Raw genomic sequence first — 24,262 nt, 5'->3', positions numbered from 1 at the left:
CATCAAAAGTTGGTTGAAATTGAAACGGTTTTTGCTCCTTTTTCGGCCAGATATGCATGGAAATTAATGAGAAACCCATCAAAAGTTGGTTGAAACTTGACGTGAGAAAAAAACAACTCCGAGCAAATTTTTCTTTAAAGAGCAAAAAAATGCAAGAAAATGGCGGTTTAATGAATTTTTAAATTTTAATTTATTTTTATTTTTCATAATTTGGTAAATTAGCCTTAAAATGACTAAAAACTTAATTTAAAACATTTAAATTATTGCTTATTGATACATTTATCGTTATGTACAACTTTTTTTTCTTAAACTTAAAACGAACTTATTTCATAAAGTTTACAGTTCTCGGAAATGTAAAGAGGCACTTCTAAGTAAAAAATGAAATTTCCTATCTATTTAGATGTCTAACCTACGTGATAGTCTTTGATGTCTTTAATAAGGATTTTTTTGTTTTTAGAATTTTTCGCTTACATTTCTAGTCTTTGATATACTTTTCAAGAATTTTCATTAAATTCTATTTTTTGCAGCTTTTCCGTTCGTCATATCGTGTCGTGTGGAAGTGTCGATGACGAAGACGTCGGCGGAGGAGGAGGCGGCGGCGCTTGAACCAATAACGCCTGCAAACTGCTCTCGTCGCCACTTAAACTACTGCAATTACTGTTCTCGACAATCGGAATGACGTGACTCTCCACGTTGCCTTTCGGATTAAGAATAATTGGAATTTCGTAGGGTGTTTGGTGCTTTGTGACGTCGACGGCGTTCACGGGCAACGTTGGAGGAACATCGTTCTCGTCATAGATCAGTTCTAAGTATTTGGGGATGTGAATTTGAGGCGGCTTATCGGGAAGGGGCGACGCCATCGGCGTGGCTGTTGTTGTACTCGAGTCAAAGGAATTGACGAAACTTTCGGTGCTCATGGGGGGTGTCTCGAAAATGAATGCCTGATCTGCAAAAAAGTCGAAAATTATTCAATATTTTAAAGTTTTTGGCAGAAAAAAAAGCGAAAATGCAGATGAAAATGAGCCTTACCTGATCGCAACGCACGTCGTCCTTGGTAATAAGTCGATGGAATTATGGAAGCGTGATGATTATGATTAATGTCTTGCGTTAAATATGATTTATTAAAGACGGCACCTGCATGAAGTGATGATTGAAGCAACCGAAAAACGATGAAAAATGTCAAAAATCTCACCTGTAATGACCTTTTCCGGGAATTGGGCGACAATTTGGATGTTTCCGCTGGTTTTTTCCTTCAAGTCTTTCAGCACATCTAAACAATGGCGGAATGTTGGTCGGTTTTCTGGGCAGTAGTTCCAACATTTTAGCATTAATTGGTGGCTATAAAATAAGAAAAAATTATTAGAAAATTAATTTTTTATAGAATTTTTTTTTATAATTTTTAATTTTTTTATAATTTTAATTTTTTTTATAATTTTTTAATTATTGTATTTTTTTATAATTTTTTTTTATTTTTTTATACCTTTGAATTTTTTATACTTTATTTTAATTTTTTTATAATATTCGAATAATTTTTATTTTTTTATAATTTTAAAAAATTTTATTTTTTTTAATGATTTTTCGATGAGGACTATTGAACAAAAAAAAATTATAAAAAAAAATTTAATAGAATTTTTATTTTTTTATATTTTTTTTAAATTTTATGACTTTAAATTTTTATAATTTTTTTATATTTTTTTTAATTAAAATTTTTTATTTATTAATTTTTTTTAAATCATTTTTAAAAAAAAAATGAAAAATCGATTTGAGCGAATTTCATTACAAAAAAAAAATTGCAGAAAAAAATACTCACAGTTCCTCAGGACAATCTTTTGGTCTCGTAAGACGTCCTCCATCTCTCACATAATGCAACACCTCGACATTATTCCTCGCGGGATACGGTTGTTGACCCAACGTCATAATCTCCCAGCAAATCACTCCGAACGCCCAAATATCGGATTGCGACGTGAAAACTCCATCCACGAGACTTTCGGGTGACATCCATCGCACGGGAAGCAATCCTTCGCCTTCTTTGCGGTAATAATCGTTCTTGTAAATGTCCCGCGCAAGTCCAAAATCGCCAATTTTCACAAGTCTCTTTTCCGGATCGACACTCGAGACCAAACAATTGCGCGCTGCCAAATCGCGATGCACGAAATGCATTTCTTCGAGATACCGACATCCCGATGCCACATCGACGCACATCGAAATAATGTCAATTAACGTCAAGGAGGATGCTTGTCCCATCACTGGACGACTTTGACGCAAGTACGAGAGAAGATCGCCGCCTTGCATGAGCTCCATGATGATGTACAAGGAATCAAAGTCGAAACACACGCCGATTAGCTTGAGGATATGTTCGTGCTTGAAATTCGACATGAGTTGCGCTTCTTGCAGGAATTCCATTTTTTCTTGTTCTGAAGCGCCTTTGCGGAGAGTCTAAAAAATTTTTTTTTTTTTAATTTTATTTTTTTCAAAGGAATTTGTGACAAAAACTCACTTTTATGGCAACACGTTGTTCTTTTTCAACGAGCGATTTTACGACACCTTCATAAACCTCGCCAAATGCGCCGCTTCCCAAAAAGTCCGTCATTGTGATCTGTCGTGAAAAATTATTTCTTGAAAAAAATTCTTACCTTTTAGTGAAGATCAACCAATGAGAATGTCTTTGCCAATCAGTGACCTTCAACACAGGGAGGGAGAGGGGCTTGTGCTTACCTGATCTCGCTTGATCTGGGGCAACGCAGCAATCTCAATATCTGTTAACGGACCGCCACTATAGAAAATATTATTTGCTGTAATGAAATTAGACCTACGTGGAAGTTCGCGCAAGTTGCTCAGCTCCACGCCCGGAATACGGATGTCCTTGAAAGTTTGTTCCTTCGGGAGTTTTTTGTTATAAGCTGAAAAAAAAAATTTAATTTTAGTTTCAAAAATATTTTAATTTTTTTTAAAGAAAAATTAGAATGAAAAGTTTTGATTATAATTTAACCAATTTTTTTTTAGAAGAAAAAAATTGTTTAAATATTAATTTAAAATTAAATAAAATTTCCCAAATAATAAAAAAAAATTATATAAAATCAAAAATATTTTTTAATAATTTTTTAGAATATTTTTTTTTTTTGAAAATTAAAATTAAATTATTTTAATTTATTTTATTTTTTATTTTAAGTTTTACTAAGAAAACAAAAAAATCTTCTATAATTTCATCAAATTTTTAAGAAAAAAAAATATTAATTTTTTAAATAAATATTAAATAATATAAAATGAAAATAAACTTAATAAATTTTAAAAACATTTTTAAAAAAATTATTTTTTTATTAAAAAAATAAGTTTTGAAAAGTTAAATAAAATAATTTTTTTTCTTAAAAATTTTATGAAATTTTTAAGGCTTTTAATTTTTTTTTCACAAATAAAATAAATTGAAAAAAAAAATTAATTCTTGTAAAAACATATGTAAAAAAAATTATTAAAAAAATATTTTAATTTTATCTAATTTTTTTTTTATTATTAAGGAAATTTAATTTAATTTTAAAATAAAATTTAAATAATTTTTTTCTTAATAAAAAATAATTTTTTAAAAAAATTAATAATTGATTTTTTTTTTTAATTAATTAAATAAAATTTAGGTTATATTATAACTTAATTAAATTTTAATTATAAATTAATTTATTTATTTAAAAAATTGAACATTAATTTTTTTTAAATATTTTTTTTTATTTTTAGGAAAAACTTACCACACAACACGAGAATCACCAAAATGATGAACAAGCAGACAAAAATCGGCAGCGTAATATAAAGCGCATACATAACTTTCTTATCTGGCTCAGATTTTCCAAAATCCACAGAGTCACTTTCCAAGCTGTAATCACTCCATCCATAGCTGTTGCGAGCTCGCACACGAAAATCAAAGAGACCAATGCTCTTCATATTCGGCGTGATCCAATACGTATTCGTGCCGTTGTAATAAATCTCCCAATTTCCCGACAATTGAGGTTCTTCAACACTTTCCTCCGTATTTGTCGTTTCATTTTTCGGCGCAATTTGCTTCTCTCGACGTCTCTGAACGCCTTCGAGCACATATTCTTCGATAAAGGCACCGTTATCGCGTGACGAGTTCCATTCGACTTGATACGCGTCGCCACTGACGTGTTTTATGAGAGGTCTTCCCGGCGTACTTGGGCGATCGCCTAACGTTTCAAAGACAAAACGATGATCAGTGGGCCACAAATAGGGATCTTGACGTTTTTCGTAGTGCAGCGACATGATAAAGTGGTATTGGGTCTTTGGCGTGAGATGTGCGACGAGGAGAGATTTGTCGGGAGATGCCGTTTCGGGAGTTTCGTCGGTAAGTGTGTCGAAAACAGTGACACGAGTGGAGTTTTTCGTGTTGATGGACTCGTATTCGATGAGGTATCTAAAAAAAAATTTAAGAAAAAAATTGAAATGAGTTAAAAAAATTTGTAAAATTTTTATTTTTTAAAATTTATGAGTTTCCAAATTTTTTTGAAATGTTCTACAATTTTTTCGAGTTTTGTATATTTTTTTCTAAATTGAATCTTTTTATTTTCTTCCTTAATATTGTTTCCTTGTACACATATTTTTTTAATTTAAATTTAAATTATATTTAATTCTTAATTTTTTATTAATTTAAAATTTAATTTTTAATTTTTTTTATATTTTATTTTATTTTTATTTATTTTTTATTTATTTTTATTTATTTTATTTATTTTTATTTTTTTTCATTTTTATTTTATTTTATTTTTTTTATTTATTTATTTTTTTTTTATTGTATTTGCCCAAAAATTTGAAACCAACGGGTGTTTGGCGAAATTATACATTTGCGAGTATATATTTCTTGGAGAAAAATGTTAGTTTTGACGTCGCGGATGTTTTGCGCGAAAAAAATTTCAAATTTTTCTAAAAATTTTTCAAATCCAATAAAAATTTTAATTTTTAAAGTACATACCTCGTCACATGTAACGGCTCTGTCCACGTAATTTCCAAAGTATAAGGCGTTTTATTCCTTAACGTGATATTTTTAGGTTCCGGGAAAGTCTGAATGTTCACTACATTGCTTTCGCTGAACGTTTTATTGCTTGAGTAGGCTCTCACGTACACCGAATACGTATGATTCGCATGCAAACTATTCAATTTTTGGTACAATTTTTGATTTTGATGATTTTTAATGGTTCCTAAAAGGTAAAAAAATAATTTTTAATTGAAAATTTTTAACTTTTTCAATGAAAAACCTCACCTGGCACTAATTGTTGTTGCTTATTTTTCAGCAAAGCATTTTCCGTTTGCCAATGCACCTCGTACCAAATGACGTCACTGTTGAACTCGATCGGCGGATACCACGACAAAACCGCTTCTGTCATACTGACGGCTTCCGCTGTCAAATTTCGCGGTTCTGTCGGCTCGCCGGGTGCTGTCGTGATAATAATTGGGGGTCCGAGTTGAGTTTCAATCCCGATTTTTTCGCCATAGAAATTGTTGAGACCGACTTGGAACATGTATTTGGTAAATGGCTTCAAATTGTTAATCACGACAGAATCATCAAACGAGTAGATTTTCGTGCAATTGTCAAGTTCGCAGGTCATGGGATCCCCATGGCGATACGGTTTGTACATGACTTTGTAACGAACGCCAACAGCGGTAATGTTGCATCGGGAATCCATTTGCGGCTCGGGCAGGATGAGATGAAGCGACTCCGTGTACTGTGACAAGAGTTTGACTTCATGACTCGGCGGTTGACGCTGCAACGGGATCAAACAATCGATTTTCGGGTAATTTTGCTGATGGAATGCTATCAAGTGATGCACATTTTCCATGTGGTACGTATAATGATTTTGACCTAAAATGGTCTTGGCATTAATTTTATCGCCTTCGAACCAATAGAATTTGTTGGAATCCTTCACGAGAGACGACATCGAAGTTTTATACGAAAAATCAAATTGATGGCAAGTTCTCGAAAGAAGTCCTATGGAGTAGAAAAGACTTCCGCCTGTCGCCAAATCAGCTCCAAGCAAAATACGGGGCTCCCCAACTGACGTGTCTAAAGACGAAAATTGCCAAAAATCAGTAAAACGTGATTTTTTCATCTTCAATGTCTTGTTGAAGCACGTATGTTCGAACACATTGAAAGTTTCCGCTGTTTGGCGATCAATGTGGTAATACGAGATGATACTAAAATCCCCATTAACCTCATTCCAGTAGATGATGCGATCCATTGGTGATACTTTCAAATCAGTTATATTCGCATTTCGGTACAACAATTTTCGGGGACTTGACTTTTCTTGTGCGAATCGATCCAAATTCAACGCATAGATGGCAGTTCCATTCGTTTCAGTTTGCGACCAATACAAAACCTGTTCAACCCAGTCAATAGTGATGGCTAGAACTTTCGATGTTACCGCCGTAATTTTGGTTTTTGTGCGATTATGGAAGGAAAAGAGCTCGTTATTCGCATCAAACCAATAAATTTTGTCCGAAAGTTGCATATAAGTGATGCATGTGACGGGCGCTTCGAGATGCGTCAACAAAGCACTCGATTCAAGATCCAAATCCACAAGCAAGATGCCATCTTCAGTAGTTGCCAACACCTGCGGAATCGGCAATTCTTGTCTCGTATTGATATTTAGAGCTGGAGTAAAGTTCCCATAACCTTGAATCGTTTGCGCGCCAATTTCAAAGCTGTAATTCGTCTCAGGCAGCAAAATTTGTGTGGTATACTGCAAATTAGTCGTAAAATCCTCACGTCGCATGGGCTTTCCACTTTCATCCCAGGTACAGATGATTTTATAACCTAAAATTTCGCCATTGGGCTTTTGTGGTTGGCGCCAACGAAGCGTGGCTACAATGTTAAGTCCTTTATTAAAAGGATTCACTTTGTGAGTGACAAAAATGCGAGAATTAAACGGTTCGGAAGGTAAAGCCGGCGGAGAATGGATGCTAGAATGTGACGCTGATGAATATGCCCAGTGCGTAAATGCTCTGATCGTAATTTCCATCGTCGAATATGGCTCGGGGACATCTTTGGCAAACTCAAAATAGTTTTGTGTGACTTCAGTTTGAACTTTTTTTACGTTTTCCACGTAAATCTCTATCTCATACCGAACACAGCCATAATTTACATTTGTTACAGGGTCCCAGGAGATGTTGAAATGATTCCATTTGCCAATTACTCGTAGAGTTTCGTTCTTAACCGCATCCGGGAGGACTATTAAGCCCTGCTGATGCGTATTTTTCGATTGATCAATCACTGTGACGGATCTGATGCCCGAAATTTTGTCATTTCTGATGTAAGCTAAATTCTGTCCCGATTCATTAGCAATTGTTAAAGTGCGATCATCCATGATCCACAGTAAACGATCGCTATAATACGCCAAAGGACCCGTGAGATTCTTATCCGGCAATTGAACACTTGACTCGGTGCGATTTTTGGCACTTTGATCTTGAGGCTCATCCAATTCCAGCAACTTTCCGCTGAGCAATGTGCTGTCTTTGTAACTGCGAACGATCCAAAAGACGAGTTTGTTATCGTAATCGATCGTTAGGCCGATCACATGGATTCCTGTATACTTGCCAGCGTCGTAAAATTGTCTATTGTCTTTGCCATTGAGACGACACGCTTCGACAGTTTGACCTGTAGAATAATAGATGAAGCCCCGTAACGAGTCGATTTTCATTTCTTTGGCTGATGCGAGGATCGAAAGTGCTTCTTGTTGCTCTCCAAGTAGGTTGGCACGTGTTATTGACTGCTGAATTTGGTTGGAATAGTAGATTTTCTTGCCCAACCAATCTATTGCGATGCTTCCGATCGAATCCATGTTCATCCGTTTGACATTTCCTGATGATCGGTTATACACAAGTAACGTATAATTGCATACAAAGTACAAATAATTGTCAATCCACGTGACATCGGTTATGGGCCCATCGCAAATATCCGATTTTTTCACGAGATTCGTGACACTTTCACCCACAATGTCACTTTGCATGATTCCCTCGTTCGAGGCCCAGATCATCAAGCGTTTCTGATTCGTTCTTAATGTTTTCGAGCGAAATTCGCGACTACTGGGACCCTTCCCAGCTACCGTATATGCCGCCGCTCTCAACGTATATGCCGAATTCGATCGTAATCCATCAACCACGAAAGTTGTTCCTTTTATTTCACGACTTCGAGACCAATTTCCTGTTTTTTCATCCAAAATTTCAACCTCATAGTCCCAATTTTTCCACGCACCTTTGCCTTGATTGCCCAAAAGGTGTGGCGGTTGCCATGAAATTTTGGCGCGCTTTGGTCCGAAAATCGCTTGTACATGAACCGGAGGATTTACCGGAACAGGAGTTGGTTGTGCAAAGGGCCAATCGATATGAACACTCACAATTGTGTCATTTGACAAATCTGTCGTTACTGCATTATGATAGTAGACATTTTCCTCTCTGTGGTACTCTTCTCGGATAATTTCTCTGCCATTGGTCCAAATAAACAACGAATTTGCGTAAGAGATCGACTTGACACTCTCGAATTTGGCACTTCGCGTGTTATTTCGAATGTTTTCCGTATCCTTACCGTCGAGAGAAACGGAAAAAACTGTATTTCGGTCTTGATAGGGCACCAAAAGCCGGAATTTTGAATGTTCGATGGTGAAAGCGCCCAAATCCTGCCAACTTATGACTCGTCCGGGACCTCCTTCGTGTCGTACCCCATTGGAAATTTCCGCTAAATCGAGACGATACAATCCGCTGTTCGATAAATGCTTCGGAATGACCCAGAAAAGGTATCCGTTGTACGGATCAACTTCAATGTGCGAAGGTTCATCGTGGATACCAGCAACAGCGATTGTCATTTTTTGCCCGTCGAGGTCGCAGCGACTGATTTGCCAGACAACAACGCCACTCGAGTGTTGAACTTCCGCTAAAATGTACAAATGATCGTTCAACCAGTCGACGGAAAGGAGTTTCGGCGTGACATTTGGCTCCGGAGAACTAATTATCGAAGGTTTTTCTTCCATATAAAGGGGGGCGCGAAAGACATGACCCGAATCTTCCGTCACAAAGATCAATTGTCGCTCGATATGGATCGCTGTGGCTACAATTGGGTTCTCGCTGTAGTAAAAAGGCTTCGGATTATCCGATAAAAAGTCGTATCCTTGAAGGAAAATCATGTGTTGCGTGCTAACAATCAATTTTGGTTGCTGATCTTGATCTTGGAATGGCGGTTCGTCGGGTAAATTGACAAAAACTTTCGAAATCGGGCTTTCTCCATTGGCATTTCGGGTACTCATTGTCACTTGGTACTCGTGTGACGGCTTCAAATTACCCACAATGATGAAAGACGAGTCCGAAGCAGGGATTTCCTAAAGAAAAATAAAAAAAAAAATTATTTTTTTTCAAAAAAAAAATTTTTTTTAAGAGATAGATAGACACACACTTTAGTACATGCAGATGCAGACGCAAGACATCATGCTAACGTGCATTAAACTAATAAACGCGAGATACGTTATTAATATTAATTTAAGTTGGCAGAAATGGGTGCAAAAATGTCACTTTGATGTTATTTAGAATGCAAATCGTTTAAGTGGCTGGATGCTTTAATGGAGATGCGGATCGCGTCGTTCACTCCCTGCGTGATATCGTGTCGTCGCGAGTGATTTGAGAGAAAGAGAAATCAACGAAGACCCAAACGGAAGTGTCACATTTTCCCTGTTTCTATTTTTTTTTTGCTATTATTGCACGACGATGATCATGACTGTGTGACGTTGAAGTCAATTAAGTTAAAAATCATCATCGCACAACGAACGAGAGTTTATTGTTGAGCTCAGGTAAAATTTTATTTTTTTTAAAGACGATTTTTTTTTTGCTTTATCTGAAAATTCAGGTCGTTAGGTTGATACAAAAGTTGAAAATTGTTTGAATTCTCTCATTTTTTTTTTTTTTTAATTTCTTTTTAGATTAGGTACGAAATAATTCGAAATTAACTTTTTAGTTTTCGAAATAAAATTTTTATTCTCGAAATGAATTTTTTGGTTTTCGAAATTAATTTTTTTATTCTCGAAATGAACTTTTTCGTTTTCGAAATAAAATTTTTAGTTCCTAAAATGAAAATTTTGATTCTCCAAATGAACTTTTTAGTTTTCGAAATTGATTTTTTTTTCGAAAAGGACTTTTTCGTTTTCGAAATTAAATTTTTTATTCTCGAAATGAACTTTTTAGTTTTCGAAATTAAATTTTTAGCTCCCAAAATGAAAATTTTGATTCTCCAAATGAACTTTTTAGTTTTCGAAATTGATTTTTTTTTCGAAATGAACTTTTTCGTTCTCGAAATTAAATTTTTTATTCTCGAAATGAACTTTTTCGTTTTCGAAATTAATTCTCGAAATAAACTTTTTAGTTTTCGAAATGAATTTTTTTTTCGAAATGAAATTTTTAGTTTTCGAAATTACATTTTTTATTCTCGAAATGAACTTTTTCGTTTTCGACATTATTTTTTTTATTCTCGAAATGAACTTTTAAGTTTTCGAAATTAAATTTTTAGCTCCCAAAATGAAAATTTCGATTGTCGAAATGAAATTTTTCGTTCTCAAAATCAACTTTTTACTCATAATGAAAATTTTAATTGTAAAAATGAATTTTTTAACTCGCGAAGTAAATATTTTGGTATAAAAGCACTTAAAAAATAAAAATCTGTGAAACCTAAAAACATTTTGCAACTATCGCACCGACTTTACGTGAACAAAAAATCGCTGGAATTCACTGATAACTCGTTCTATTGTCCCATTGATGTCGCGTTTCGTGCATATATGTGTGAATCAAGTTCCATTGTTATGTCACTAAATGATGATCATGAATAATTGCAATTAGTGATTCTCGTGATGAAACGTAAAATCAACAACTTTTCATGCAAAATCGTGCAAACCAAAGTTTAGTAGGCTCAAGAATTCAAAAAAAAAAATTGTGCTCACTCGAAAGAAGAAAATAAAAAAAAAAAGTTCAGAAAAAGGAAAACTGTAGAAGAAAATTTGTGTTTTTGGGAAAAAAAATGAGAAAAATTTTGAAATTGAACCTTGAGAGTCGTATAACCGTCAGGGGCAACATCTGTTATTTGTAACTTATATGATAAAATAGGACCATTTGGGTTAGCACCAGGTTCCCATGACACAGAAATACGAGAATGATCAACAGCTATTGCGCGTACAATTGGCTGAAATTGAAAAAAAAATAATTTTTAATGAATTTTCTTGTAATTTAATTTTTTTTACTTACAGGTTCCTGCGGCGGTCCTTGTGGCAACGTGTTAATGACGATACTTTGGTCCGAAAATAGGAACTCTTGTTGTTTGGTTGACAATGGTAATGCGATGCGGAACTAAAATTCGAAAAATAATTAAAGAATTTTTTTTTTTGAAGAAAATTTTCAAAAAAATTACCCGATATTTAGTATAAGGCTGCAAATTCTCCACACGAATTGTCGTATTGTTCTCCATAATGTGCGTTTCGCAGAATTTCCAGTCGCCCGGCATGTCATCGTCGCGAAATTGCACCAAATAATTCTGTGGCGGCTCGAGGAAACCTTTCGTGATTTCAGCCAATCTTCGTGGGATCTCCCATTCTAACGATAGCGAGGTAGCGGTGAGTGTATCGGCAACGAGAGCTGGCGCCGGCGGATTTCCAATTTCGCGTTTTAACCATTTCAGGTACCGCGCAAGGGCATCGTTGCATCCGATAACGCAATAAAGTTCCTTGCGATCGAGGATTTCGGTCTCAGTTTTGTTCTGTGCGAGAAAATTTTCGGTAAAAATTATTTTTTTGACGAAAACTGAGGAGACTGGTACTTACACAAACATTGAGACAGGATGAACTGAGGGCTTCATGCCACAATTGGCATCCGATGGAACACTGAAAATATGAAAAATTACTTCAATTAATCCAAACCAAGCATTTAAATTAAAATTTCGGAAATAAGTCGATTCAAAAAATTTTTTAAAATTTAAATGAATCACGTTGAAGGTAAAAAAAAAATTTTTATCACTTTCAGTGGTCAATTATTGATAAAAAAAGTCCATAACTAATTGAAAATTCCCTTTTAATTGTTTAAAAAATTCCTTTTTACGATAAATGATAAAAAAAAACATAATTTACAAAAGACTCTCTTGTCAAATTATAAAATTTTCATTGCATATTAATTAATTCTAATTTAGTAAAATTGTTTGTTTCCTTTGTTCGGCACGGTATGCAGTACAAAATTTTGTGTCGTACACTCAACAAATGCTATTTATTAACATTGATGACAATTCAGAGGCAATGCCCTTGAAAAACGCTGAGACCAGAAACAAATATTGACCCGAATTTATTAGAAAACCAAACAAAAATGTCTACCTGGACACAGAAAATGTTGATAAACAAACAAAAAAAATTTTTTTTTCGAGACAAGTGTAAAAAAAATCATAGAAAACAATGAATTTAATCAAAACTACGATATATTTAATGGATAACAAGACTTAAGTGGTCATAGCACACTTCTTTACTTAAAAAAAATACACACGATGTTTTCTTTATCATATCTCCAGCACTTGTTCAAGTAGATATTTTTGAACAAAAAAAATGTTGTTGAGACAATAAAATATTATGTACGAGTATCCCCCAATTATTTATCGTGTGCTCGTACTGCGTCTAAATCATTATCTTGCAATAAAATAATTTGGTACGCCCTCGCTTTCCTTTTGAGCGGTTATTTACTTTTGAGCGCTCACAATGTTTTTATTTATGTTGAAAATTTTTCAAGAAAAGTTTAGACTTAAAAGTTTTTTGAATTTAAAAAATTAAATTTTTAAATTTTTTTGACAAAAAAAAAAAAGATTTTTATGTCATAAATTAAAAAATTTACTTTTTATTTTTTGAAATTTTAATTTTTTTATGAAAATTATTTTGAAAATATATTTAAAATAAAAAAAAATAATTATTTATTAATTTTAAATTAATTTTAAAATTAATTAATTTATTTTAATTTAAAAAATATTCAATGAATATTAAAAAAAAATATTTTTTATTTAAGAAATTTGTTAATATTTTCGAAAATATTTTTAAAAAAATTAAAAAATTGATTTAAAAATAATTAAAATGAATTGTTTCAAATTTTTGGCTTTTTCCGATTTTAAAAAATCTTTAAAATTTTATTAAAATAATTATTTTTATTTAATTTAATTTTATATTTTTTTTTTTATTTTTTTTTAATACTTTCTGTATTCATTGAATATTTAAAAAAATTATTTAAAATATTTGACAATATTTTTCAAAATATTTTAATTTTTTTTGAAATTTTTAATTTAAATTTCTTATTGAAAAAATTAAAAATAAATTTTAAAAGTCCTTAATGTCAATTCAAAAATAACAGTTAAAAATTTGAGAATCGCCTTTTGCTAATTCAATTTTTTAAACTTTGAAAAAAAATATAAATATTTTTTTTTTTGTGATATTTAAATAATTCCAAAATAAAAAAATTCTTTAAAAATTAATATTAAAAAAAGTTTTAGAAAAAATTTAATTAATTTTATATTTCAAACGAAACTTCGAAACAAAAAAAAATTTAAAAAATAATGTTTAAAAAATAATTTAAAAAAAAAATTTAAATTTTTTCGATAAAAATTAAAAAAAACTCTTTCATAGAAATTTTTTACTACAAAATGCATCTGTTAAAAAACTGTTAAAAAATCATAAAAAATAATGCAGTTAATTGAAAATAATGGTCAACTTCTTTTATTTATTTTTATTCATTCCTCTACACACATTTACTGCATTTTGTTTTTATTATTTCAATTCCCTACTTTGTTTTCATCTTTATTATTGTCATTTTTTTTATTAATAATAATAATAATCTTCTCGTTTTTTTGTCTTTTTTTTTAATCATTTAATAAATAATAATTTTTTTCTTTATTAATTCCAGGCAGTTTTTTTTTTGGTTCCCGGAACTCTTACTTTCGGGAGTGCCGTGGGAGGAAATTTGTGAATCATGACCATTCAACTCTTTAATAGTGACCCGGAAATCGGCAGAGGGAGACTTAATTGACAGGAATCGAAATGGAACGTTTGTCGGACTAATTAAGAACAACGGCGAAATTTGACGGGGGAATGAAACAAAAAATAAAAAGCAATTATCAACGTAAGTGATTTGACATTTTTCATTATCTTTATGACATTTTTAACACCACCTCGATTTTTTTTTGTAGATTTACGTTTTAATTTTATTTTTTTTGATGGATGAGTGACTTTTCATCCTTTTCGCATATTTTTTTTTCAAATTAAATGTTTACAAGTTCGTTACGTCGATCGATTTCGAGAAAACTGATAAACTTTCTATCACGCGAGGCATTTTATTGATGTTCTTATCAGTAACGGCATTAAGAAGCGAGTAGAAGAGTTAATTTCGGAGTCTTTTTAAACCACCGCAAGTGTCCATGCCTTAATTAAAACAAATTAAAATGATGCCAAGTCCCTTTTTTAATAACCGTTTATGAGACAAAAACAAAAAATTATTAATTAAAGCGAAAAATCGCGTCACAAATGTATTCCCGCTCACTGAAATTATGATGAGGGTCAAAATGTCACGAAATCATGCTAGTTGTTGATGTTAGTTTCTCTCAGATTTTCAAGTAAATTATAAATAACTTGACCTCTGTAGATGACACTTTCGAGATTTTGTAAACAAACTTTCGATTAAGTGACGTTTCAACAACTTTTCAATCACGTTTAAGGTAAAAAAAAATGTAATTCGAAACTTTTTTTTACAGATTTTTGATTCCCATCCAGAAGTCACCTGTTTTCATTCCATAAATCATCATACCGTTTACGAACAATGCGTAAAGTGGACAAAACAGCCGAGAGAGAATGTTAGTTTCCGGACATGTACATGGCTTTCCAACGGTATGCAGCGAGCACACAGGACTCACGCTTCAATGATTTTCTGGTTAAAACTTTGTTTGGCTTTTGCTCGTACAAAATTTTTACATTTTGATACACACCACGAATTGTGTCTCGTATGAGTTCCGATTAAAATCTGGTAATTTACGTTTAATTTTTTCCTCATATTGTCACAGTCATTGATTAAAAATTTTTTTGTAGAGCAGCAATGAGAAAAGTTCATCCTCGTTTCGGGAATTTTACGATTGTTTTATAATGTTTATAATTTGTGGCAGGTGTTGCTCAGCAATGCATAATACCTCTGACTTTTTGTGAGGAAGACATTATGACGATTGGAAAAAAATTGATTTTTAAACGCTTGATGACTTTTCACTGAGTAGTTATGAAACAATCGTAATTTGATACTTTTTTAATTCAATTATTTTTTTAACTGATTTTTTTCAGATTTCTTTAAAAAAAAAAATTAAATCTAAAAATTTTTATAAATTATTTTTAATTTTCTTCAAAAAAAATTGTTTAGATTTTTTCAAAAAAAAAAAATAAAATAAATATTTAAATAAAAAAAATATTAATAATTAATAAATCTTAAAATTTTTAATTTTTTTTAAAAATGACTTACTTGACTTAATTCCTAATCGCCCCTTTTCAGAGGCATTTAAAAATAATTTCATAAAATTTTTCATTTTTTTTTTATTTTATTCTTTTTATTTTAAAAAAAATTAAATTTTTTCAATTTTTTTTTTTAAATTAAATCTTAAAATTTTTATATTTTTTTTAAATCTCTTTTTAAAAATAATTAAATTTAATTTTTTTTTTATAATTTTCTTTAAAATATTTACCTACTTAAAAAAAATAAAATCTAAAAATTTTTAAATTTCTTTTAAAAAATAATTAAATTTAATTTTTTTTTATAATTTTCTTAAAAATATTTACTTAAAAAAATTAAATCTAAAAAATTTTAATAACTTGTTTTCAGATTTCTTTAAAAATAAAAACTTACCAAACAAGTTGCTACATTACTAGAAGGAATATCAGCTAAATAACAGTCTTTTCTGTGACTTAATTCTAGGTGATCGGAAAGTGATCGATTCTGAAAAAAGAAGAAAAATAAAAAGAAAGTTAATTTTTTTACATTTTAAAGGGGGATATTCAAAGTTCTGCTGATAACCGCGAGATCTCCGCGTAAGTTCAATGAAATGCGTGCTTCTTAGAATGGAAATGATAATAAAGTGAACGTTGTAATCGATAGTTTTAAGCGCGTAATAAATCTTTGAAGTAATGACAAGTAGAGCGAGTGGTCGGGCGTTAAACTTTCACAAAATCGATTATCAGTTATGAGGAAAATATTGGAAGTTACAGAGCAAGAATCTTCTAAAAACTTAAAATTTGGTCTTTTCATAAAAAAATTCAAGAAATTTGATAATTTGCCCTCTTTTAAGAACAAAAATTTAAATTTAAAAATTTAAAAGAGAAAATTTTTCAAAAAACAGACAAAAATTGAAAATTTGGCAATTTCAAACGAATTTCAAAGCAAAAATTTTAGTAAAATTTTAGAAATTTTGTCTTTGACACAAAAAAATTCTTTAAAAAAATCTCTTAATTTTCGAAAACTTTGTCATATCAAGTGAAATTTTTTTCTATAAAGCTCAAAACTCGCATTCTACAGAGCAAAATTTTCCATTAAAACTCTTAAAAACTGAAAATTTATTCTCATTTATTCGCAAAAAATCTCATAAAACCCGGAAAATGTCTCTAACAGATCAAAAATCTCATAAAAACCCAACAAAATTGCGTCATATGATCATCACAGACCTCGTGAATCGCCATCAATCAAATTCTTATGACCACACTACAGAAATGCATTCAATTAAAATTTCTCACATAATCAAATCTTTTATAACAAAAAATTCCGTTTTGCTACATTCCAGCAATAATGACGGAAATGCATTTACAAAACAATGAAATGCTTTTAAATCCATCGCAAATCTTCTTTTTGCACTGAGATCAAATTATTTCGTTCAATCGATCAAACGCATCTTTTTTAATTGAATTCATTTATTTTTTTTAAAATAATAATGCAAAAAATACTAGATGAAAGATATATTTCTGGTGCCTCGATGGTTTGCCAAAGTCTATTAAATCGTTAGAACAAATTAATTAATGACGTTCGCATGAAAATTCCCACACGAGTTTTTGTTCTGACCTATTTTTCTATGGGCCCTTAGAATTTTATGCGTAAATTAAAATGCGTGATTAACTATTTTTATTAGGAAATATTTTTTTGTTATCTCTTAATTTTTAAATAAATTCTAAGATTCGAGAGACTTTTGCCTGCAAAACATGTGTTTGAACATTTTTTGCTGCTGTCTTCAAGATAAACAGCAATAAAAAAAAAATTATTAACGAAAATAAATGATATTGGATTTCATGTACAATTGTGTATTTACCGAGTACATTACACGACGATAAATAATAATTTTTTTTCCAAGCATTGAACAGTGAGAACCCTTCTCGCATTGTTTGAAATAAAATTGTTTTAATTGTTGCGAATTGCGTAATAAAAAATGTTCGAGTTCACAGATTTTCCCTTCACTTTGTCGGTTTTTTTTTAGCTCAAATTGATTGATTTCTGGTGTTTATTCAATCTTGTCAAGTCTCGTCAAACTCACGCCAGTACGACGCATTTGTCACCGCATTCCTGAGTATTTTTTTTTCGGAGAGTATAGAGGTCGTCGACGATAATGTTATAATCTTTCTTCTCGGTCCAATTTGTGCGATCACACCCAAGTAAAGTCGAAATACCGAAAAAAAAGTAATAAAAGACAGATAATCATTGACAGACACTACTCAAGTGTTTTCCAATGTTGCTCTCGCAAATGAGTGTTGGTTAACATGTTTTTTTTTATGTTTCAAGTATTTGTTTTGAAAGTACATAAGTACCAACACTTATTATCAGAAAGAGCAAAAAATGTGTTACACTGGAACTTGGAGCATATTTTGTAAGTTGGAGTTGATTCAAAATTTAAAATTAATTTTCTTTTTTTTCAGGACTATATTGACATCGAACATAAATTCTACTTTAACTTTGACCAATTTAAGCCAAGTTATGGCAACAAAAGTAACAAAGAGAAGATACTTGGAATATACAAATTTTTCAAACTAAAATTCTGAGGATGATCTATTTCGTATCCAGAAATTATCCAGAGGTCGTCTTAAATGGCAAATGCAAACTAATGACGAAATATGTGAATCTATGTGAAAAAATAAGCTCTACGTTTTAGAAAAAAATAGTAACATGGCTAGATGTTTGCAAAAAAAAACGATGAATACAGTTATAAACTCCGAAACGCTCCTTGACTAATTAAAATATGTATCTTCTAATCCAAACCAAGCAAAAATATCATATTTTCTTAGAAAAATCAGTCAAAAGAATAACCGAAATTCCATTTTCAAATTTGATGTGCTGAGCTCTAACATCGTCGTGTCGAACGTCATTAAGAATAAATGACTTGAGAAGCCAGAGACTGCTCCTCCAAGCAAAATCTACAAGAATGTACCTCGACTCGCTGTACAGATTCTACAATGACCTTTACTACCTTGTTAAAATCTCCATATTGTTCTTTGAATTTGATGATAGTTACATACGATAATAATTAATAACTACCTTGTTGACTTCAATGCGCTTCAGAAAAGAATAGAAATTAAGAACGAATTAAAAAGAATTTCCCTGCCTGTTTCATCAGTTACAAATAAGCGAAAGAATTAAATGGGCTAAATCTGTGCCTTGTAGAGTCCCTTTAAAAGTTTATAAAATTATGTATGTAACTTAAGTATAGTCATCTCATGTAAATTAAGTCGAAAAAATAAAACATTATTGTATTATTAATTAAATGGGCTCATTCGAAGTAAACTGGCAGTCATGTAATGGAACATATAAAAATCGACGTCGTCTTAAGTTGTACGATATTTCGTGACTTTGCAAGATCTTAGTCTATTTTGCTATATGCTATCGTAAAAATATTTTTTTTTTTTTAAAACTTTCAAATAATATTTTTTTTAAAATTTTTTCTTATTACCTTTTCAAAACTGAAATCTTTTTATAAATAAAAAATGAAAATTTAATTTTATAAAATTAAAATTATAATTTAAATTTTATGGTAATTTTGTTTAAATTAAGAAAAATAATTTATAAAGTAATATCTGTAAATTTGACGAAAATACTATACTAAAGACTCCAGTGTAATAATTCCATTTAATTGATCGTACTTAAATTTCGTGCACACATGTTGAAAATATTTATCGGGAGTTCTTTATTACTATTCAACTCATATGATATATGAGACAGCTTCTTATTTTTCAAAAAAAATATATCTTATGAAAAATGCGAGTAGCACAAGTCAAAACCAACTGCCTTTTTTCGTTAACGGAAGGATCACGAAGTCAAGAGGTCAAACATCCAAAAAGTCGTATATATGAGAAAAAAAACTCAAAGAAACGAAAAAAAAAACTTTCAAATTGATAAATTGCAAAGTCTTTTATCTTTGTGTCAAAACAATCAATCAATTTTCATCTCATGTCCGTTTCTCATGCATGCTTGCTGGTCAATCAATTGACTCTTATTTCCTACTGCAACTCTTCTGGAGAGTTGTTACTCAGTTAGATAATCAATGGTTGTTATTATTATGGTTGCATTTAACAGGAAAGACGATTGTGAACACAAAACAGAGACAGAATTTTTTTTTTATTAAATAAACAAATGATTTTTGTCATTTTTACGCGGGAACCGTTAACTGCTTTTTTTTCCAAAGTCACGTCATGTCATAAACGACTGCATTTTAATCCTTTATGCGTGCGACATAACCCGGCTTCATCAGATAAAAAAAAATTATAGCTACTGTACGCAGTTGTCGTGAAAAAGAGAGAGAGAATTATGATGTGATATGATGTGCTTCGTCTAATTGACCCTTAACTAAATCTTCCGGTCAGACACAAAAATAACATACACAGAGATAAATAAATGTATATGAAGATTATAATAATAATAATGTGCGATGATCGTTCAAGTGTGCTGTTTGATTATAGCGAGAAATGAGTGAGTAGAAGAGTTTTGCGAAATTAAAATGATAACGTCCCGCATTCATTTTTTTTTTTTGGCGAAAAATCGAATTGAATACCGAGAATTGTCAATCGAGAGAATTAAAAGTGAATAGAATTCATGCTGTGAGGAGAATTTTTCCTAAATGAGAAGAAAAAGTGATTTTTTCATGTGAACTTTAATGTGATGATTGTTCAATTTTTTCGGAACTTGTAAATAGAAATGCGTGTTCCCCAATTTCATTTTTATGATCTATTACTATGGTGAATTATATTATCATAGAACGAATTTTGTCAATTGTACTTTGAAATAAAAAACTCATGAATCAGATTTTATGGAAATTTTTCAGTTTTAAAATTCATCAAAGTAGAGAAATGTAAAAAATTTCTCAAAAATTTAAATTTTATTATATTTTTAAAATAACTAAAAATTTATTATTTTAGAATTTTTGGAAAAATTTTTTGGTCATTGATAATTGCGCCATTTTTGAGTCATTTTAAAAATATTTTTTTCAAAATTTTAGTTTTTTAAATATTAAAAAAATATTTGAAAGTTTTAAATATTGAAAAGAAAAAAATAAAATAAAAATAATTAAATATTTTCTATTAAAGGTAAATAATAATTTTAATATTTTTAAATAAAAATTATTTAAATTTTAAAAAAAATTTAATTAAAAAAATATTTTTTTGATTTTTAACATTAAATTAACTTTATTTGATATTATTTTAAAACTTAAAACTGGATAAAAATCAAAATTTTTGAAAAAAAAAAAATTTCAACTAAATTTCAATATTTAATGTCTATTTGAGCAAATTTTATGTTATTTATTTATTTATTATATTTAATTGAAAAATGTAATTGTTTATGATTTTTTTCTTGTTGTTTTTCAAAAAATTCGTAAAAAAATAAAGAAAAATTATAAAAGCCATCAAAATTATTTCCGAAAAATTTTTTGAGCATTAATTGCATTTAAAAATATCATTTAAATGAAATTTTCACTTTTTTTGCAGATCACAAAAAATTTCTTCTACTATAGAAAACGGAAGAATCAATTAATGTTCCTCGGGTTCAGCGTTTCATCTACAATTCAAGTTACAACCACTCCGTATGTTAATTAAAACATTTTCAATAGCGACCTCATACCCTGTACCACGCTGAATCATAGGCGCAGTGAGAACAAAGCACTCGAAGCCAATGTCATTAAAATAGACAACACGTTGATGTTTTCATTTGTATCAATTTGTTGATCTTGTTTCCCAATTTTTATTATTATTATGTGTGTTTGTTGTTGTTGCATATATGCCGAGGTCTGTTTACTCATCAAACGCACATAAATTTTATTAACCGAGCATTTTAATTCAGAAACACATGCACGTCATAGAACGATTTTTTTGTTGAATGAAAAAAAAACGAACAAAAAAAATAGAAAATTTATCTCACAAAATATTAAAAACCATTTATCATCCAGTTAATTGCGCCTTTGACACTTGTCTTGTTTGTTTGGGAACACGTAACTCGCACCTCATTCATCGTTATTTTCATTCGAAAAATTTGTGTGTAAAAATTGAGATAATATAAAAATATAATTTAGAGAGACAAAGTGTCTATCGATCTAAATTTTATTCGAATTTTTTCGTGAATTCTTCACCTAAATAAATTTCTTTATTTAAAATGAGAGATTTTTTACGTGTTTTGAGGTTGTGAAGATTAGACAAAAAATTGTTCGGATTCGTGATAATTTTATTTTTTATTAAAAACGAAAAAAAGAGTTAAATTTGATTTTAAGGAGAATCATGTAAGGAAAAAAAACAGAAAAAATTATAAAAAATGTCAAAATATGAAAAGAAAAGGGTTCGGAAATTTTTTGTCAGATTTCATTAAAACTTGATTCATTTAAATTTTTTTTTAAATTTATTTTTCAAAATTAATATTTAATTATTTTGTATTGAAATTTTAATCAAATTTCAAAAAATCGTTTTTTAAGGGAAATAATAAAAGAAAAAAACCAGAACGAGATAAAATTTAACAAATTTTCCTAATTAAAATTTAACTAAATAAATTTCATAAAAAAACTGAAAAAAATATAAAAAAAAACAAAAAAAAAAGTATATACCTAAATATAAAAAAAAATATTAAAAAAAAAATTAAAAAAAATTTAAAAAATATTATTTTTTCGCCAAAAATGCGTTGGTTTCAAAATTTTGGGGCAAATACAATATAAATTTGGTAAAAAAATTATTTGAAAAATAATTTTATATATATTTTTTAAATATTTCTTTCAAATTTTATAAATATTTCTTTCAGTTTTTTTTTAAATTTTTAATATTTTTTTCACATTTTTTTTAATTTTTAAATATTTCTTTCGTTTTTTTATAGATCCTTTATATTCAGTCAATGAGGCTTCTGTTAGTATGTTGGAACCTCTCTCACGGCTTTATTTTAAGAGATAGAAGGTTCATTTGTTCTACAGGTCATGCTTATTTTGCTCAACTTAGGTCCCATTTGTGGAATCGAGGCATGATCCCAATGCAAAAAAAATTTTCCCCATATAAGAGTTCGAAATTATAGCGAAAAATAAACGGTAAATTCAAATTTAAACCGAATCCCAGTGCAAATTTCAAAAATCTAATGATGCAGAAATGTTTGTCTCGTCGAGACGCACAACATTGCCATACATCACTTTTACCCTACGGTTCTCTAAAATGGACCTCCCATACAAATGACACCTCTTAACCCAAGGCGGTCACTACAATGAATTTTCTGTGAACCATTTTTTTAGTTTTTAGAGATTTTATGATTAAATAAATGTTAAAAACTACTTCTGTACAACACTAAAAAGTAATAAATAAAAAAAATATATAATAAAAAAAATATATTAAAAAAATATATTAAAAAAATATAAAAAAAATATAAAAAAATATATTTAAAAAAATATATAAAAAAATAAAAAAAAAATATATTAAAAAATGTTATAAAAGAAGTTTTCAACTTCAAAAATAGATCATTTATATTCGTCAAGTCAAAAAAAAAACATATAGAAAAAAAGAGCGAACTAAAAAGGAATAAACAAGAGCCCTGTGTTAACAAAGTCGAAAGAAAGTAAATAAAGTTACAAAATTTTTGAGAACAAAAACTTGAATATAAAGGATTTATTTCAGTCTATGTCAGTATTAATATTTATTCTGAAATAAATCCTTTATATTCAAGTTTTTGTTCTCAAAAATTTTGTAACTTTGGCATTTCTTCCGACTTTGTTAACACAGGGCTCTTGTTTATTCCTTTTTAGTTCGATTTTTTTTGCTATGTTTTTTTGACTTGACGAATATAAATGATCGATTTTTGAAGTTGAAAACTTCTTTTATAACATTTTTTTATTAAATATTTTTTTCAATTTTTTTTTTTTAAATTTTTTTAAACATTTTTTTTAATTTTTAAAATATTTTTACTTAATTTATTCAAGGAATTTATTATTTTTTTAATTTTCATACAAAATCGAAAAATTTTCGTTAAATTTGAAAATTTCAACCTCAATCTGGAGTCACTAAATTTAATTCGCGATCAAAACCTTACCTGATCAGGACATTGTTGCAGACAATCCCGCACAATGCCTTGCTTGAATGCCGCACTATCCAACGTTTGTAATCCACTACTTAAGCTACTTGTACTACTACTGCTAAAGGCTGCTCCTCTGTTCTGCGAGTCATCGTCAAAATACGATTGAAAATCACAACCGACATAATTTACATTATTTTGAACGATATGCAGTGCCACAAACACAAAAACTGACAATTTTATCACAAATTCATGTTTCTTCAGCGGTAGTGATTTTTTCCTCATTTTGTACTATTTTTTTTTCACAGAAAAAATTATTATTTGTAATCTTGTTGATTTGTTGTGATGGATGATTACAGAGATTTATATTTATAAAGAAAAAAAAAATATTTTAGCAAATAATTGCTTTGAACATGAAATCACTGCGAATCATTTTTTTTACGTTTTTTTATTATTTTTTTTTTATTTTATTCTATTCATTGTTGCTCTGCGTTGTAATTAACGACTTTTATTGCATTTGCATGAAATTTTAATTGTAATTATTTTTTTTATTGGTTTTCATCACACTTTTTTGGAATCTGCATCCAACTGTCTGTGAAACCGCGGAATTATTTACGTCTAAAGAGCTCGCGTCACGATAATATAAATAATAAGAGCAAAAATTTGCATGAAAATACAAATTCTTTAACCTCTGCGCGCT

The 24,262-nt window shown here is 29.9% G+C and overlaps 1 protein-coding gene across 2 annotated transcripts; it reads right to left on the bottom strand.

Moving 5' to 3' along the window:
- Positions 1–229: 229 nt before the first annotated feature.
- LOC134833512 (proto-oncogene tyrosine-protein kinase ROS) lies at positions 230–23,899 on the bottom strand. 2 transcript variants are annotated; one of them, XM_063847844.1, is made up of 15 exons: positions 23,581–23,899; positions 15,916–16,005; positions 11,838–11,897; positions 11,429–11,773; positions 11,266–11,367; positions 11,066–11,203; positions 5,255–9,359; positions 4,967–5,192; positions 3,735–4,414; positions 2,814–2,900; positions 2,716–2,756; positions 2,498–2,596; positions 1,811–2,436; positions 1,193–1,338; positions 230–946 (listed from the first exon to the last, which is right to left on the bottom strand). In XM_063847844.1, the coding sequence occupies exons 1-15, from the start codon at positions 23,845–23,847 to the stop codon at positions 540–542; spliced, it is 7,419 nt and encodes a 2,472-aa protein (XP_063703914.1). In that variant the 5' UTR covers positions 23,848–23,899; the 3' UTR covers positions 230–539. The 2 variants fall into 2 exon arrangements, with proteins under 2 accessions (XP_063703914.1, XP_063703913.1); XM_063847843.1 differs by having other exon boundaries at positions 2,716–2,900.
- Positions 23,900–24,262: the final 363 nt, after the last annotated feature.

This window comes from Culicoides brevitarsis, chromosome 3 (assembly GCF_036172545.1).
Source record: "Culicoides brevitarsis isolate CSIRO-B50_1 chromosome 3, AGI_CSIRO_Cbre_v1, whole genome shotgun sequence".
In the NCBI taxonomy this organism is placed as follows: Eukaryota; Metazoa; Arthropoda; class Insecta; order Diptera; family Ceratopogonidae; genus Culicoides; species Culicoides brevitarsis.
This window is presented reverse-complemented; position numbering and strand designations above follow the sequence as displayed.